Raw genomic sequence first — 13,843 nt, 5'->3', positions numbered from 1 at the left:
TCATTTTTGGGCCATCACATAAAAACTGTGAAGAATTTTTTATACTTATGATTAACTGAAAGAAAATTGAAAATGTAAATTCAAAGTAGTGACAAATAATTGCAGAAATTATTCAAATCTACTTAAAGCTACAAATAACATTATTTTTAATATAATTACAGTAAACGCAATTTTCTTAAAGAATTTTAGAGCGTACATTATTAGTCCAACTATTTACTACTTAATTTCTTTTTCACCTTTCAGTGAGATGGATGGGCTAGGTGCAGTGATATCAGCTTCTTAACATCAGGCTGAATGTTATTCAGAAGGAGACTCAATTACTTATGTTCACTAACTTGCAGTCTATTTCATTGCCTTAGAGGGATTGGAAAGGGTGAGCAGTTTCGAGTTTCTGGGTGTCAAAGTCTTTGAAGATCTATCAAATTACATATTAATGCAATTACAAAGAAAGCAGAATAGCGGCTGTATTTCATCAGGAGCTTGAGGAGATTTGGTATGCTACCCAAAACTCCTGCAGATTTCCATGGATGTGCAGAGAAGACCATTCTACTGGTTGCATCAATCTCTGGTACGGAGGAGTGACTGCAGAGGATCCTAAAAAGGTCCGAACTCAGCCAGCTCCATCATGGACGCTAGCCTCCCCAGCATCGAGGCCATCTTCAAAAGGCAATGTCTCAAAAAGGTGGCATCTATCATTAAGGATCCCATCACCCAGGACATGCCCTCTTCTAATGCTACTTGCAGGAGGAACTACATGAGCCTGAAGATGCACACTTGTAGTTAGAAACAACTTCTTTCCCTCTGCCATCAGATTTCTGAATGGACAATGAACCCATTTTTTTAGATTATGAGGACACTCAGTCCTCGTTTATTGTCATTTAGAAATGCATGCATTAAAAAATGATACAATGTTCCTCCAGAGAGATATCACAGAAACACAGGGCAAACAAAGACTAAAACTGACAAAACCACGTAATTACAACATATTGTTACAACAGTGCAAAGCAATACCGTAATTTGATAAAGAACAGACCATGGGCACGGTAAAAAAAAGTCTGAAGTCCCGATAGCCCCATCATCTCACGCAGACGATAGAAGGGAGAAACTCTCCTTGCCATGAACTTCCAAGCGCCGCAAACTTGCCGATGCATTGGAAGCACCCAACCGCAGCCGACTCTGAGTCTGTCCAAAAACTTCGAGCCTCCGACCAGCCCTCCAGCATCGAGCACCATCCTCTGCCGAGCGCTTCGACCCCGCCCCGGCCGCTGAGCAACAAGCAAAGCCGAGGACTCAGGGCCTTGCCCTTCGGAGATTCTGGATCACGCAGTAGCAGCGGCAGCGAAATAGGCATTTCAGAAGTTTCACCAGATGTTCCTCTGTATTCTCACGTCCATCTCCATCAAATCAGGATTGTGCACGGCACCCTACTTGACAGATAACAGATATCATCATCACCGGAGTGGCTACTGCAAGCTGCGTCGCCATCTTCTCCTCCCTTTTGAGATAATTTACATTATCTCATTATCTTATTTTGTTCTCTTTTTGCTCTACTTATTTAATTTAACGTGAAAAAATATATTTCATTGTAATTAATAGTATTTTTATTATGTATTGTCCTGTACTGCTGCTGCAAAGCAACAAATTTAATGACGTGTGCCAGTGATATTAAACCTTTCTGATTGTGATTTTTTTTAAAATGGAGTTGGGCGACTACACTGATACCGCGCGCCAATAAATATGATGTTCAAAAGGCAATAACGAACATTTTGTCCTCCTTCTGTAGTGAACATTTTTATATGGTGTAGGATCGTGTTCAGAGATTTCTTTTGGCAATGAAAAGTCTTGATACGATTATTTGAACCTCAGCTCAGTGAACATCATTTTGTAGTGAGATCAGTTCTTCCTCCATCATTCCTGTTAATTCCTCTTTTCAAGTGTTCAGGAATGGATTGAATTTGGATTTGGTTCAGGAGAAGATCCTGAACAGGGTATAAATTGTCCTAACTGTATAATTCACAACTGGTATCATCTCAAAGTAATTGCACAATAGCATTAAACTGCTGAGCTAACACAGCAATATTTACATAAAACTTTAGAAATCCACAATACTAAGCACCACTGGAGTAGTCCATAAGTTCCTAGCAATTGAGAAATGATTGTGCTTGGTATATCTGTACCTCAAGTTTTATCAGCTTGAGCTGAGAGGGTCAAAAAAAGCAATAAATATCGAGAACACGAGGTGAAGAGTCCTTGAAAATGATCCCATATGTTGTGGGAACAGTTCAGTGATGGGGCGAGTGAAGTTGAGTGATGCCATCTCCCCTGGCTCAGAAACTTGGCGGCTGAAGGGTAGTGATTGTTCCTAAACCTGGTAGTATGAGTCCTGAGGCGCCTATACTTCCTGCCTAATAGCAGCAGTGAGAAGAAGAGAACATGACCTGGGTGGTGGATGACCCTGACTGCGGATGCTGGCACGCAGAAATGTCACATTGCATTTCAGCAAAGATAACATGCTTCAAGCCAGGTCTAAGAGAATGGTGGGTTAGCAAGAGATGAGGTGATTACATGATCACTATAATCACTTATGAGGCACCGAGGGTCAAATGCTTATAATAAGTATTTCATTTCGTAAATTAAGCCTGTAATCCTTCACCTGCACTCCCTTGCTACGGAGTGTCCCCTTCATCACCCATTTTATCTTTATTATTCCCTTTGATATTCCCACCCTGTGGGGGTGGCGTGATACGATCCATTTTGGGAACCGTTCCACTTGACAATTCAGTGCTAAGTGTTTCCCCATTTTCTGCAGAAATGGGGCTGTCATATATAAGGTAACTTGAGTAGCATGAACAATGCACCATTGTATGATAAATTGCTTTCACTTAAATTTATTGGGAGTGGCCATGCTTGGGATCTCTCTTATCCATCTGATTGTAACCGATATTGTATTTGCTCTGGTTTCTCTCCATCTCTCCATCCTTATTTCGTGAGCGATACTTCCACCCTTCAAGCCATGCCACCCCAAGCAACCTCCAACAAACCTGATTGACCCTAACGTACTCATGGGACAATCTACAATGACCAGCTAATCTACCCGCTTCGTTTTTGGACTATGGAAGGAAACAGGGAAAACCCATGCATTCCATGGGGGAGAGGTACAGAGACTCTTTATAGAGCGATGCCGGAGTTAACCTCCAAACTCCAAGTGCCCTAAGCTGTAATAGTGTTGTGCTAATTGCCACACTACTGTGGCATCCATCTTTAGGACCCTTGCTCAACATGCGGCAGTTGACCTCTGCCAGCAATGTTCTCCAATCAACAATGTATAATTATGCTATCCCTTTCTATCACTTCAGGAATTAACACAAAGCCCACTGCCTGGTTCCTCCTTCATAATTATACAATGCTCAGTGGCTAAAATTGCTAGCATAGATGTCAACTACTGTTTGTAGAGCAAGAATCCTACTTCATTCAAAGTTTTCACCATGGAAAATATGTTCTGCTCAAGAAAGTGTCACAAACCTGACAACAGAAAATAAAATAAAACACATGATGCAGACCTGAAGTAAGGACACAGAATGTGTGGAACACTCAGCATGTTAGACTGCATATGTGGAAAGAAAAATATTTAATGTATCAGGTCATCAAGGGGTCTTATTTCTGAAAGGTTCACTCTTTCCAAAATTGTTGCTTGACCTGCAAAGTGTTTCCAGCATTTTCAGTGGATATTACAGACCTTGAAAACTTGGTTTTTTTGAAAGGAGTTTATTTGTTGAACAAAGCAGTTTTTTGAGGAAAACTATCTTTATTAATGCATGTATTCCCAGTCACACTATGAAGATGACTTTGGCACCCTACTGTTTCCATCTTGCAATCTCATTACTCTCTTGCAGCTCTACCCCAACATATGTAATTGCAGAAGATGATTTAATAAGGATTCTCAGTTAAAGTATTTTCTCTATGAAAATGAACTACTAGCTGATCAAACTTCCCACAATTCAAGCTTTTCTAGCTAAGTCCCAAATGATTCCTCAGAACTCTTGACAACGCAATCATTTGAGCATATTCTGAACCATGGCTGTCTAGTCTTCCTATGATTACTTCTCCTCGGGTCATATTATTATACATTACAAAAAATTGGGTAAATGACAGATGTACATTTATGTGGAAATAACTTAAGAGTAGTGGATAGATTGATCTCTATTCCTGCTTAAATAGTAAAGAAAATGTTCCTAAATATAAAATTTGATTGCCGTTAAGTTGCTACTTTTCAATGCATTCTACAACCAGTCTTCTCACACCATATATTTTGACCATTTTTACTTCATATCATTTCATATCATTTCTCCTATATCTTGAAAATCCATGAATATATCCTCTACCACAGTGATTTATCCATTTTAAAAAGTCATCAAAGAATTAATTAATGTAGCAAATGAACTTAAAATTTCATACTTAGATGATATTTTAAAATATTTTCTGTTTGTATACCTTGTTTCTTGAGTGAAAATTCTGGTGCCTTTCAAATGATCAATATTAATTCAGAATATATATCTTTACATGATTTTGTCATACCTTCATTTGCACTGGAGACAGAAATTCTATTTGCTGTGTTCCAGTTGTGTGAAACTATTTACTTCCAAATCCTATCCTCCCCGAACCCTAAACCCATATTTATCTGTTCAAGCTTGTCATTTCCTTTTCCCCACATTATTCAAACTAAACTGCTAAAAGTTCAACCTGTTTGTGGCTTCATACTTTTTGCTTTGATGATTATGTTACTCATGTACTGTGTCCTTTGAAATAATCTAACAGCCTTTGTTGCTGCTGCTATTCATGCAAATTGCGGCACTTCTCCGGGTGCCTTTTCCCCTCAAAAGAACTTGAATATGTTGTGCCTTTGAAATCTGTGCCAATGTTTCCCCAAACTTTTTGCTTTGATCTCTCCAAATAGTTTTTTTTTAACATAGAAACATAGAAAACCTACAGCACAATACAGGCCCTTTGGCCCACAATGCTGTGCCGAACATGAACTTACTTTAGAAATTACCTAGGGTTACCCATAGCCCTCTATTTTTCTAAGCTGCATGTACCTATTCAGGAGTCTCTTAAAAGACCCTATCATATCCGCCTCCATTGCTTGCCGGCAGCCCATTCCACATACTCACCACTCTGCGTTTAAAAAAAAACTTACCCCTGACATCTCCTCGACACCTACTTCCAAGCACCTTAAAGCTGTGCCCTCTCGTATTAGCCGTTTCAGCCTGGGAAAAAGCCTCTGACTATTCACATGATCAATGCCTCTCATTATTTTATAATCTTTTGCCCCATGACAGGATCACCACCACTAATATCCTTCTCTATAATCGTGGAAAAACACAGTCTGTCCATCTTAATTATTCTTGACTTTTCTTTTGCCTTTTTGTTTTCCATTTCCTCCCACCATTGTGTTCCTAGACTTCCAGTTCCATTCTCGTCCATCCATCTCTGGTTTCAAATCAACCCTAGTGCTGTCTCAAAGAACTGATCTAGTTCTCATCTCAAAATTGTCCCTTTGGAATATCATTTATAAAGACAGCATCAGTTTCTACATCTATACCAACAAGTGCTACTGAGCTCTATCTATTCACCATCTTCCCTTATCCTTCTAAGTTGTCAGAATGCTTATCTGCCATCCATAGAGAACAATAAAAAAAATCTCATTCATTAAGTGTGGGAAAGACCAAAGCCATTGTACTTAGTCCGTATCACAAGTTCTATTGTTTAATTTTGTTGGTCTCCTAACAGCTGTGTGCCTTGAACCAGATGTTCACAACCTACCTGTCAGATTTGACGCTACAGGAATTTTGGATATTTATGTAACAGCATTAGAATGGTTTCCAACTCGGCAAATCTTCTAACTCTATCACTCCATTCCCTCATCTGCTTTTGAAAGCCTCATCTATCCTTCGCTTACATTTGCCTATTCCAATATATTCCTGGTTGGTCTCCGTTCCTCCAAGAGGACCACAAACTTGTCGTGGTTTGGAGGCTTGCATGCCTCGATGACCCAGAGAGCTATGTCGGCTGGAGTCAGGGCTTATGCTTTGGCTCTTGGAAGAGTCACCCATGCCAAACGTGTCAAAGGATAGAGAATGGTCCACTTGCCCATCCTCTGGGTTTTTTCCCGCACTCCCCCTTTTCTTTCTCCCTAGGCCTCCTGTCCCATGATCCTCTCATATCCCTTTTGCCAATCAACTGTCCAGCTCTTGGCTCCATCTCTCCCCCTCCTGTCTTCTCCTATCTTTTCAGATCTCCCCCTCCCCCTCCCACTTTCAAGTCTCTTACTATCTCTTCTTTCAGTTAGTCCTGATGAAGGGTCTCGGCCCGAAACGTCAACTGTACCTCTCCTAGAGATGCTGCCTGGCCTGCTGCATTCACCGGCAACTTTTATGTGTGTTGCTTGGAATTCCAGCGTCTTCAGATTTCCTCGTGTTTGAAGAATACTGTATCTGTGCACAGAGAGACAGAGGACCTTCATTGCTGCCCTAAACATCAGTGACGTAGCAGGCAGTAACTGGTCTCCATCATCTTTTCCACTGTAATATAGAACTCCTTCAAATTTCTCCTCTGTACTTGCTGACCTTCATTGGTTCCTGTTCAAGATAAAACAACTTGATTTTTAAAGAAGGCTGAGACAGGTTTCCTGCTCTCTATCTTCAATCTCTTCCATTTTATAACCAGCTAGGTTGCCTGTATTCTTTCAGTTCATTCCCAGCTCTACTATCAGCAAGCGTGCTCTCAGTTGCCTTAACTCAAAGCTCTGGAATCCCATTTCTAAATCCTTCAGGCTCTCTGTCTTCCTTTTAAAATGCTTCTTAAAATTAGTCTCTTTGACCGAAGCTTTTGAACATTCCTGGTTTTATCCTGTGCAGCTCAGCATAAAATATTGCTTGATAATGTTCATAAAGTGCCTTGGGAAGTTTTATCTGGTCGAAAGTGCTGTACTGTATAAACTAAATCTTTGTTTTTACTTTAATTGCTTTTACTCTTCAAATTGTCTGCATTCTTGAGTTGTAGATTATTTTACGCTAAAACATTTTTAAAGTTCTGTTTATTTATTTATTTTATTGAGATACAGCCTGAGTAGTCCCAGTTACCCTCCCCCACCCCCCGATTTAACCATAGTCTAATCATGGGACAATTTGCAATGACCAATTAACCTCCCAACCGGTACGCCTTTGGACTGGGAGAGGGAACTGGAGCACCCGGAGGAAACCCACATGGTCATGGGGAGAGTGTACAAGCTTCTTACAGACTGGCAGGAACTGAAACCGGGTCACTGATAATGTAAAGTGTCATGCAATCCACTACGCTGTCATGCCACCTCTACCAGAATCAGCTTAAAATGACTGTTTGTTCTATTTATAAGAAATCGTCCTCTTTTGATGTAGTAGTGAATAGTCTTTAGTGTTTCTGGTAAATTTACCTGATGCACAAAGTGAGGGACAGAAACTGAAATCTGAAGAAGCACACACAAAATGCTGGAGGAACTCATCAGATCAGACGGCACCTATGGAGAGGAATAAAAGTCAACATTTTGGGCTGAGATCCTCTATCGGGACGTAAACTGAAATCTAAAATAAACAATACAGGAACACTAATTTCCAAACAAAGTCGTCATTTTTTTCCTGTTTGGAATTGGGAATGCATCTCAGGTTCTGCTGTAATCAATAGTGGGTTACTATAGTTTTTCAGTTCCAACAAGAATGGAAGATTAGTTGTCACAAATGCCTAATTCCAAAGCAGTTCTAATCAAAACCAGACTGCAGGTGGTTTTCTGTAATCTTCTTAATGCAAATTATTTTCTGCAGGAGTAAAGTGTCTGATTTGAACTACGAAGTTTATAGCACAGGAAGAAAGCCCCTACAGTAACCTCATGGTCACCCATGGCTTCCTTTAAATAATCCTGGACCAGAACCAGTGGGAGTATTGTCAATATTCCTGGGATTGCGGAAGACTCCGATCACAAACCTGAACACCGGATAGATTCAACTAAATTAAATTCCCATCTTCTGCAGCAGGAGCAGTTAGTCACTCAGTAAATGAAGACAAATAAAAAAGGCAGCAAGTAGGAAGATCAATTTAATATGGGTGGGGTGTTAAAATCAAACCCAACAGAACAGGAGTGTTCTGAACTCTGGCAACAATTGCTGCAGCACTTTGGTGCTAACTGATGCTTTGGCATGGAAGTATTAAATCCATTCTTTCCTCTATAGATCTGATGTATGAAAATATTTTATTTAAAAATTTGAAATAATTATGTTGTCTTTTGCTGCTGGAAATGGATGAGAAAAGTTCAGTTTTACTTTCCCACAATGCTATTAAATTTACTCCAACCCTTCAGAATAGAAAGCAACAGCAGTTTTATTTTGAGACTAAAAAAATGAAACCAACCAAATTAAATAAAATATAGAGTTCAGGGAGTGAGCCCAAGGCAATAATTTAATCCTTGGGCTCAGTTAATATTCATAAATCACAGACGTCATCTGAACACCTTGATTTGATTATAATCTTGTTACTCTTCAATCTTAGGTGTATGTTTTTCTAATATAGAATTGTGTGCCATTTATGCATGACAAGGTGCCATGTTTTGATAGGAAATGAAACACGTATTTTTCCCCATTTTTCATTTAGTGACATCATCAAAAGCTTCCAAGTTGGAGCACTTCCATATTATCTTGAATGAGAAACCAGAATTCTAACTTTCTTATGGAGTGAGTTCCAGGCGTTTAGAGAAGAGCACATTTTTCGGTGTATCAAATGGGGCTGTCTGCACTGTGACAGGTGTGTTAGCTGATTACTGAAGTGGAATCCTTGTCACAGTGCAGGATGGGTGCTGTTAAAGTTACTCTCATCGTTTGAATTAACTGATTAATCTTAGATCAAAAAACAACTTTATTTGCTGGGATATGCCTTCTACAATAAGGATAGAACAATTGAATCAATTTCAGTTAAGGTATCTTGAGGAATATTGTAGGTTAGGGATTCCCAACCTGGGGTCCATGGACCCTTTGTGTAATGGTATTGATCCATGGAATCAAAAGGTTTGGAACCCATGGTCATGGTTAAATGTTAACTACATAGCATATTTTTGACCGTATTGTAGATGCAAACATTGATTAAGACCATTTCAATTGCATTATTTCCTGACTACTTTGAATTATTTTGAACAAAGCTATATTCATTCTTAATTGAAACATCTTCACTTCAAAGTTTCAAAGTGTGCTTATTTAAAGTACATTTATTATCAAAGAATGTATAAATTATACAGTCTTGAGATTTGTTTGCTTACAGGTAGTGTGATGGGATCCTGAATTACCCCTATTAACTGTTGTTTTGAAAAGGGAGAGAGAGTTATTTAACACCAGCTTGTTTGTAAAAGAGAGAGAGAGAGAGAGACACAAAGACTAACGGTTGGACTGTCACTTTAAGGCACTGGAAGTAACTTTGGATTTCTACTGAGTTGAAATGGAGATAGCACTGAGCAGCTCGTAAGTTGCCATGGTATCCGAAGGCGGTGTTATTTAATGGACACTCGATGTTATGATTTTCGGCAGGTTGTTGACACTTTCTTTAAGGACTTTTGCCTGCTTGCATTTCTTTCACAGACAGGAAGGAGGGGTTACTTGAATGATAGTTGATGCTCAGCACAAGAAGACAAAATAGGAGGTCAGATGATACAGAACTCAGACACGTTTGGACAATGAATGAGCATTGTTGTGCCCGCAGAAAAGGTGGGTTTTGGAGGATCGATCAGGCAGATCGATCCATAGCTCTTGCAGTGGAAAGAAGAGGAAAAGGTTTGACTGGTGGGGAGTTGTCCATATGTCCACCCTTGCCTGGGGGATAGCTCCACCACAGAAAACTGGTCCCCTTTGTTAAAGTCGTAGTCGGCGACTTTTAAAGGATTTCGAAGGACAGCGAGAAGATCGACGGCGTCAGCTCACCTGAAGACTCAAATCAATCTCAATATCTCTCTCTCTCTCTCTCTCTCTCTCTCCCTCTCCCTCTCCCTCTCCCTCTCCCTCTCCCTCTCCCTCTCCCTCTCCCTCTCCCTCTCCCTCTCCCTCTCCCTCTCCCTCTCCCTCTCCCTCTCCCTCTCCCTCTCCCTCTCCCTCTCCCTCTCCCTCTCCCTCTCCCTCTCCCTCTCCCCCTCCCTCTCCCCCTCCCTCTCCCTCTCCCCCTCCCTCTCCCCCTCCCTCTCCCTCTCCCCCTCCCCCTCCCCCTCCCCCTCCCCCTCCCCCTCCCCCTCCCCCTCCCCCTCCCCACCCTGAACTGAACTTTACTCATCATTATAAGACTGTATCTTTCTACCCCTAGACTTAAAGAAGCTTGGTTTTTCATACATATATATTTCCACACTTACTGGTTTACTTGTATATATATATATATATAATCATTGCTAACCTGTTTGATTTATCTACATTTATATTACTGTATTACATAGTTACTAATAAATATTATTAGTTTATAGCAATACTGGACTCCAAAGTGTTTTCCATCTCTGCTGGTTCCTTATTCCCGTCACAGGGTGCGTGACAGGTAGCCATGAAGCAAGAAAGAACCCAGTAAAAAAATACAGGCCACCCAATGTGCAACAGAAAGGGAAAAAACTGCAAATAATAAGTGGCAGGTGTGGATGGAGGGAAAATTGTGTGGGGGAGCAGCTGAAAGAGTTGAGAGTTGGATCAGCTTTCTACGATTTGACTCAGTGTAGCTTCAAATTGGGTTTTACCTGCTTCAGTTCTGAGATGAACTGATGGATGTGCTGTGCTTTAGATTTCCAGAAGGCAGTTGGTAAGGTGCTGCATCGAAAGTTGTTTTGGAAAATCAAAGGCCATGGTGTATAAGGTTGGCTTTTGGAGTGGTAGACAATAGGTTAACAGGAAACGGAGAGCAGGTATAGCTCTCTTTCTGGTTGGCAAGATGTAACAAGTGATATGTTCCTGGAATCCCAACTTTTTTTTTACAATTTATATGAAAAGCTTAGATGAAGACCCCAAAGGACTGATTGAGAAATTTGCTGATTAAAATGTAATTGTTGGTTACTGTTTCTGGGAATTTGCTTTCTTTCAATTTGGCATGCAGTTTGTAATCAGCATTAATCACCTTGCGTTCAAAGTATCTCATTTTAAAGCACGATGTGAAGTTCTGAATGTGAAAGCTGTGTATAAAGCTAAACATGACTTCCTTTTCTGACATATACAGTCCTTTAGTCTTGCACCTTTCTACATCAAAAGACAATGAAGTGCTGTATGGAATCACAGAATTATTCTAGCTTGAAAGCTTAAGCTTATTAAGTTCACACTGGCTACAAATAGATAAATTTTGCCAGTCCTATTTCCTTGGTCTTTCCCTGTAACTCTGCAAATTAGTCTCTTTCAAATGCTGTCCAATCCTTTTCTGAAAAATGCTGAACCACCAGAGTCGCAGTAAAAATTGGCCCCTAGGTTCAATGGATCCAAGCATTGTAGGTACCAAGGGAAGGCAGAATAGACTTCAACATTAGGTTTATTTTCATTGATGTACTTCTAATCAATGATGGAAAACATATAGTACAGCTTTTGGCAAGGAGAGGGATGTTTCTGAGAAACAAAAGCATATTTCCTGCCTGTGAGCTATAGTACTTTCGGAAGAAGAGCCAGGTAGCAGAAAAAAAATGTTGATTTCCTTGCCAAAGGATAACCATAAAAGCAGGACTTGTTTATCTGAAGGTCTCCAGTGTGAGCTCTGCCCGCAGCTTGCCAGCACTTGGCATGGTGCAGTAATTGCTCTGTGAGGAAAGTGCAACCTTATCTAGCATTGCCTCATTGTTCAATTGAAGTGGAGGTAAGGAGAGAAGCTGTGCTTAAAAAAATCTGGTCTTGGGAAAAATCAGGGATAAATAGAAAAAAGGAATTTCGTATGATGGAAAGGTTGTATACAAGCAATGCTTAACTGTTAAAATAAAGTTATTTTATCCACCTACAGTCATTGCTATCTAACCCGCTAGCTTCCATAATACTTTTCTGAGTACGAGGACATTAATGAACCACAAGCACTAAGGGAATGAGGTAGCTTTGGAAGTAATTAATAGCTGTTTTAAGAGTGGTATATAATTGCTGCTTCACCATTTGTAAGGATCCATGATTTGTTCATGCAGGTTGGCAAGAACAACATAAAAGCCTGCAAGCAAATGACAGCAATTCTGGAAAGTCCTATTGGTGCCATCCAAGTATCTGGCTGTGGAGAAGGCATTCACTCCATACAGCTCCAGGATAATTTTGTACCCAAGGACAGGTGAGTAAATTATCATTGATTTTCAATTAATTAATTATTGTTACAGAAAAGCACCTACTGAGGATTTGATTGTGATTCAAAAATAATAAACCAAAAACAGTTTTAGAGGGGAGGTACTGTATGAAGATGGCCTCATTGAAGCCTTGTGTTCCATTTATTGGATGGTAAGTTTAGCCTAATATAGGCCATTCCTCCAAATAATCGTGCTTGTGTTGATCATTTGAAACATAGAAGTTTAATTTTGACTGTTAATTTTTAATGAATGTAAAGACGAGTGTCAATATTAGATCTTAAGACATAGGAGCAGAATTAGTCTGTTCAGCCCATTGAGTCTGGTCTACCATTTGATCATGACTGTTTTATTTTCTCTTTCAATCCCACTCTCCTGCCTTCTCTTCATAACCTTTATTGCCCTTGCTAGTCAAGATCTTATTAAGCTCCACTTTAAATAGACCCTACTTAGCCGTCAGTGTGAGTGAATTTCACAGATTCACCACCCTTTTGGCTAAAGAGAATGGCATGGCACAATCTGTTGTTACATTTTAAAGACCTGGCACAATACAAATGAAAAAGCTGAAATGTGTACGGTAACTGGATTTTGTCAATGGAAACATGGAAGCTCAGCATCAGGAATTAAATGAATAAATAAATAGACTCCAAATTCCAAAATAAGGGCGAGAAACTTGGGCATCTTTTGTTGGGTGTTTAATCCAAGTGGTATCATATTATGTATATAAAAGCTGTTGTGATTTATTAGGCAAAATTTTGCTGGAAAAGTAACATCCTGTGAACAGCATAAGAGATAGGAGCAGAATTAGGCCATTCGGCCTATCAAGTCTGCTCTGCCATTTCATCGTGGCTGATCGATTTTCTCTTTATAAGACCATGTGTCATTATTGATATAGAAGTCAATCACTAAGCTGAGGTAGGAAAGGGCTTCAATGAATATTGAATAGTCTCAAGTAGATTAATATTTATGCACACTGTTGTTAGTTTCCTGAAAATGGTACTTGTGCTTTAACCTCTGCTTGACTTTCCCAATTGCACATTTAAAACCCATTAAAATTACCACAGAAAGTTAAGTCTTGGAATTGCCAGTGCAAGTACTATTTTAATGATACAATAATTGTTAATAAATGTCAATCAAACTCTCTTGTCCAGAAAATAAACAATTCAAATGTGGGACCTCTTCTTTCAAGTTGCAAATTGTTGAAATTCTGAACATAATACAGTGTATTCTGGGTTAATTGGGCCATTGGTTAATCGGGGCTGCCTCTAATTTGGATCAAATCTTCAATAACGAAAACTAATCGAGAAAATAGCCAGATCTCCATCGTTTATTTGGAAGTCTATACTGCTTAATTGGCATACAAGACTGCTGCCAAACAGTTTCTAATGAGTATGTCTTGTGCACTTGCATGGCCAATAGTTACTAGACACACTTAGAGGAAATAGTGTTTAAGTAGCGTCAGTTTTGTGTATTTGTGTTCAAAAAGCAGTGATTTTTGTGACTGATAGTTGC

General features: G+C 39.7%; 1 protein-coding gene across 1 annotated transcript in view; it reads left to right on the top strand.

Moving 5' to 3' along the window:
- The window catches only part of mgmt (O-6-methylguanine-DNA methyltransferase), a 401,995-nt gene that overhangs the window by 88,027 nt on the left and 300,125 nt on the right, over positions 1-13,843 (top strand). Inside the window, exon 4 of the mRNA XM_072239661.1 lies at positions 12,185-12,321. Coding sequence (XP_072095762.1) covers positions 12,185-12,321 — 137 coding nt within the window. The remainder of the gene's footprint in view (positions 1-12,184; positions 12,322-13,843) is intronic.

The sequence above is a fragment of the Mobula birostris genome, chromosome 21 (genome assembly GCF_030028105.1).
Source record: "Mobula birostris isolate sMobBir1 chromosome 21, sMobBir1.hap1, whole genome shotgun sequence".
In the NCBI taxonomy this organism is placed as follows: domain Eukaryota; kingdom Metazoa; phylum Chordata; class Chondrichthyes; order Myliobatiformes; family Myliobatidae; genus Mobula; species Mobula birostris.
This window is presented reverse-complemented; position numbering and strand designations above follow the sequence as displayed.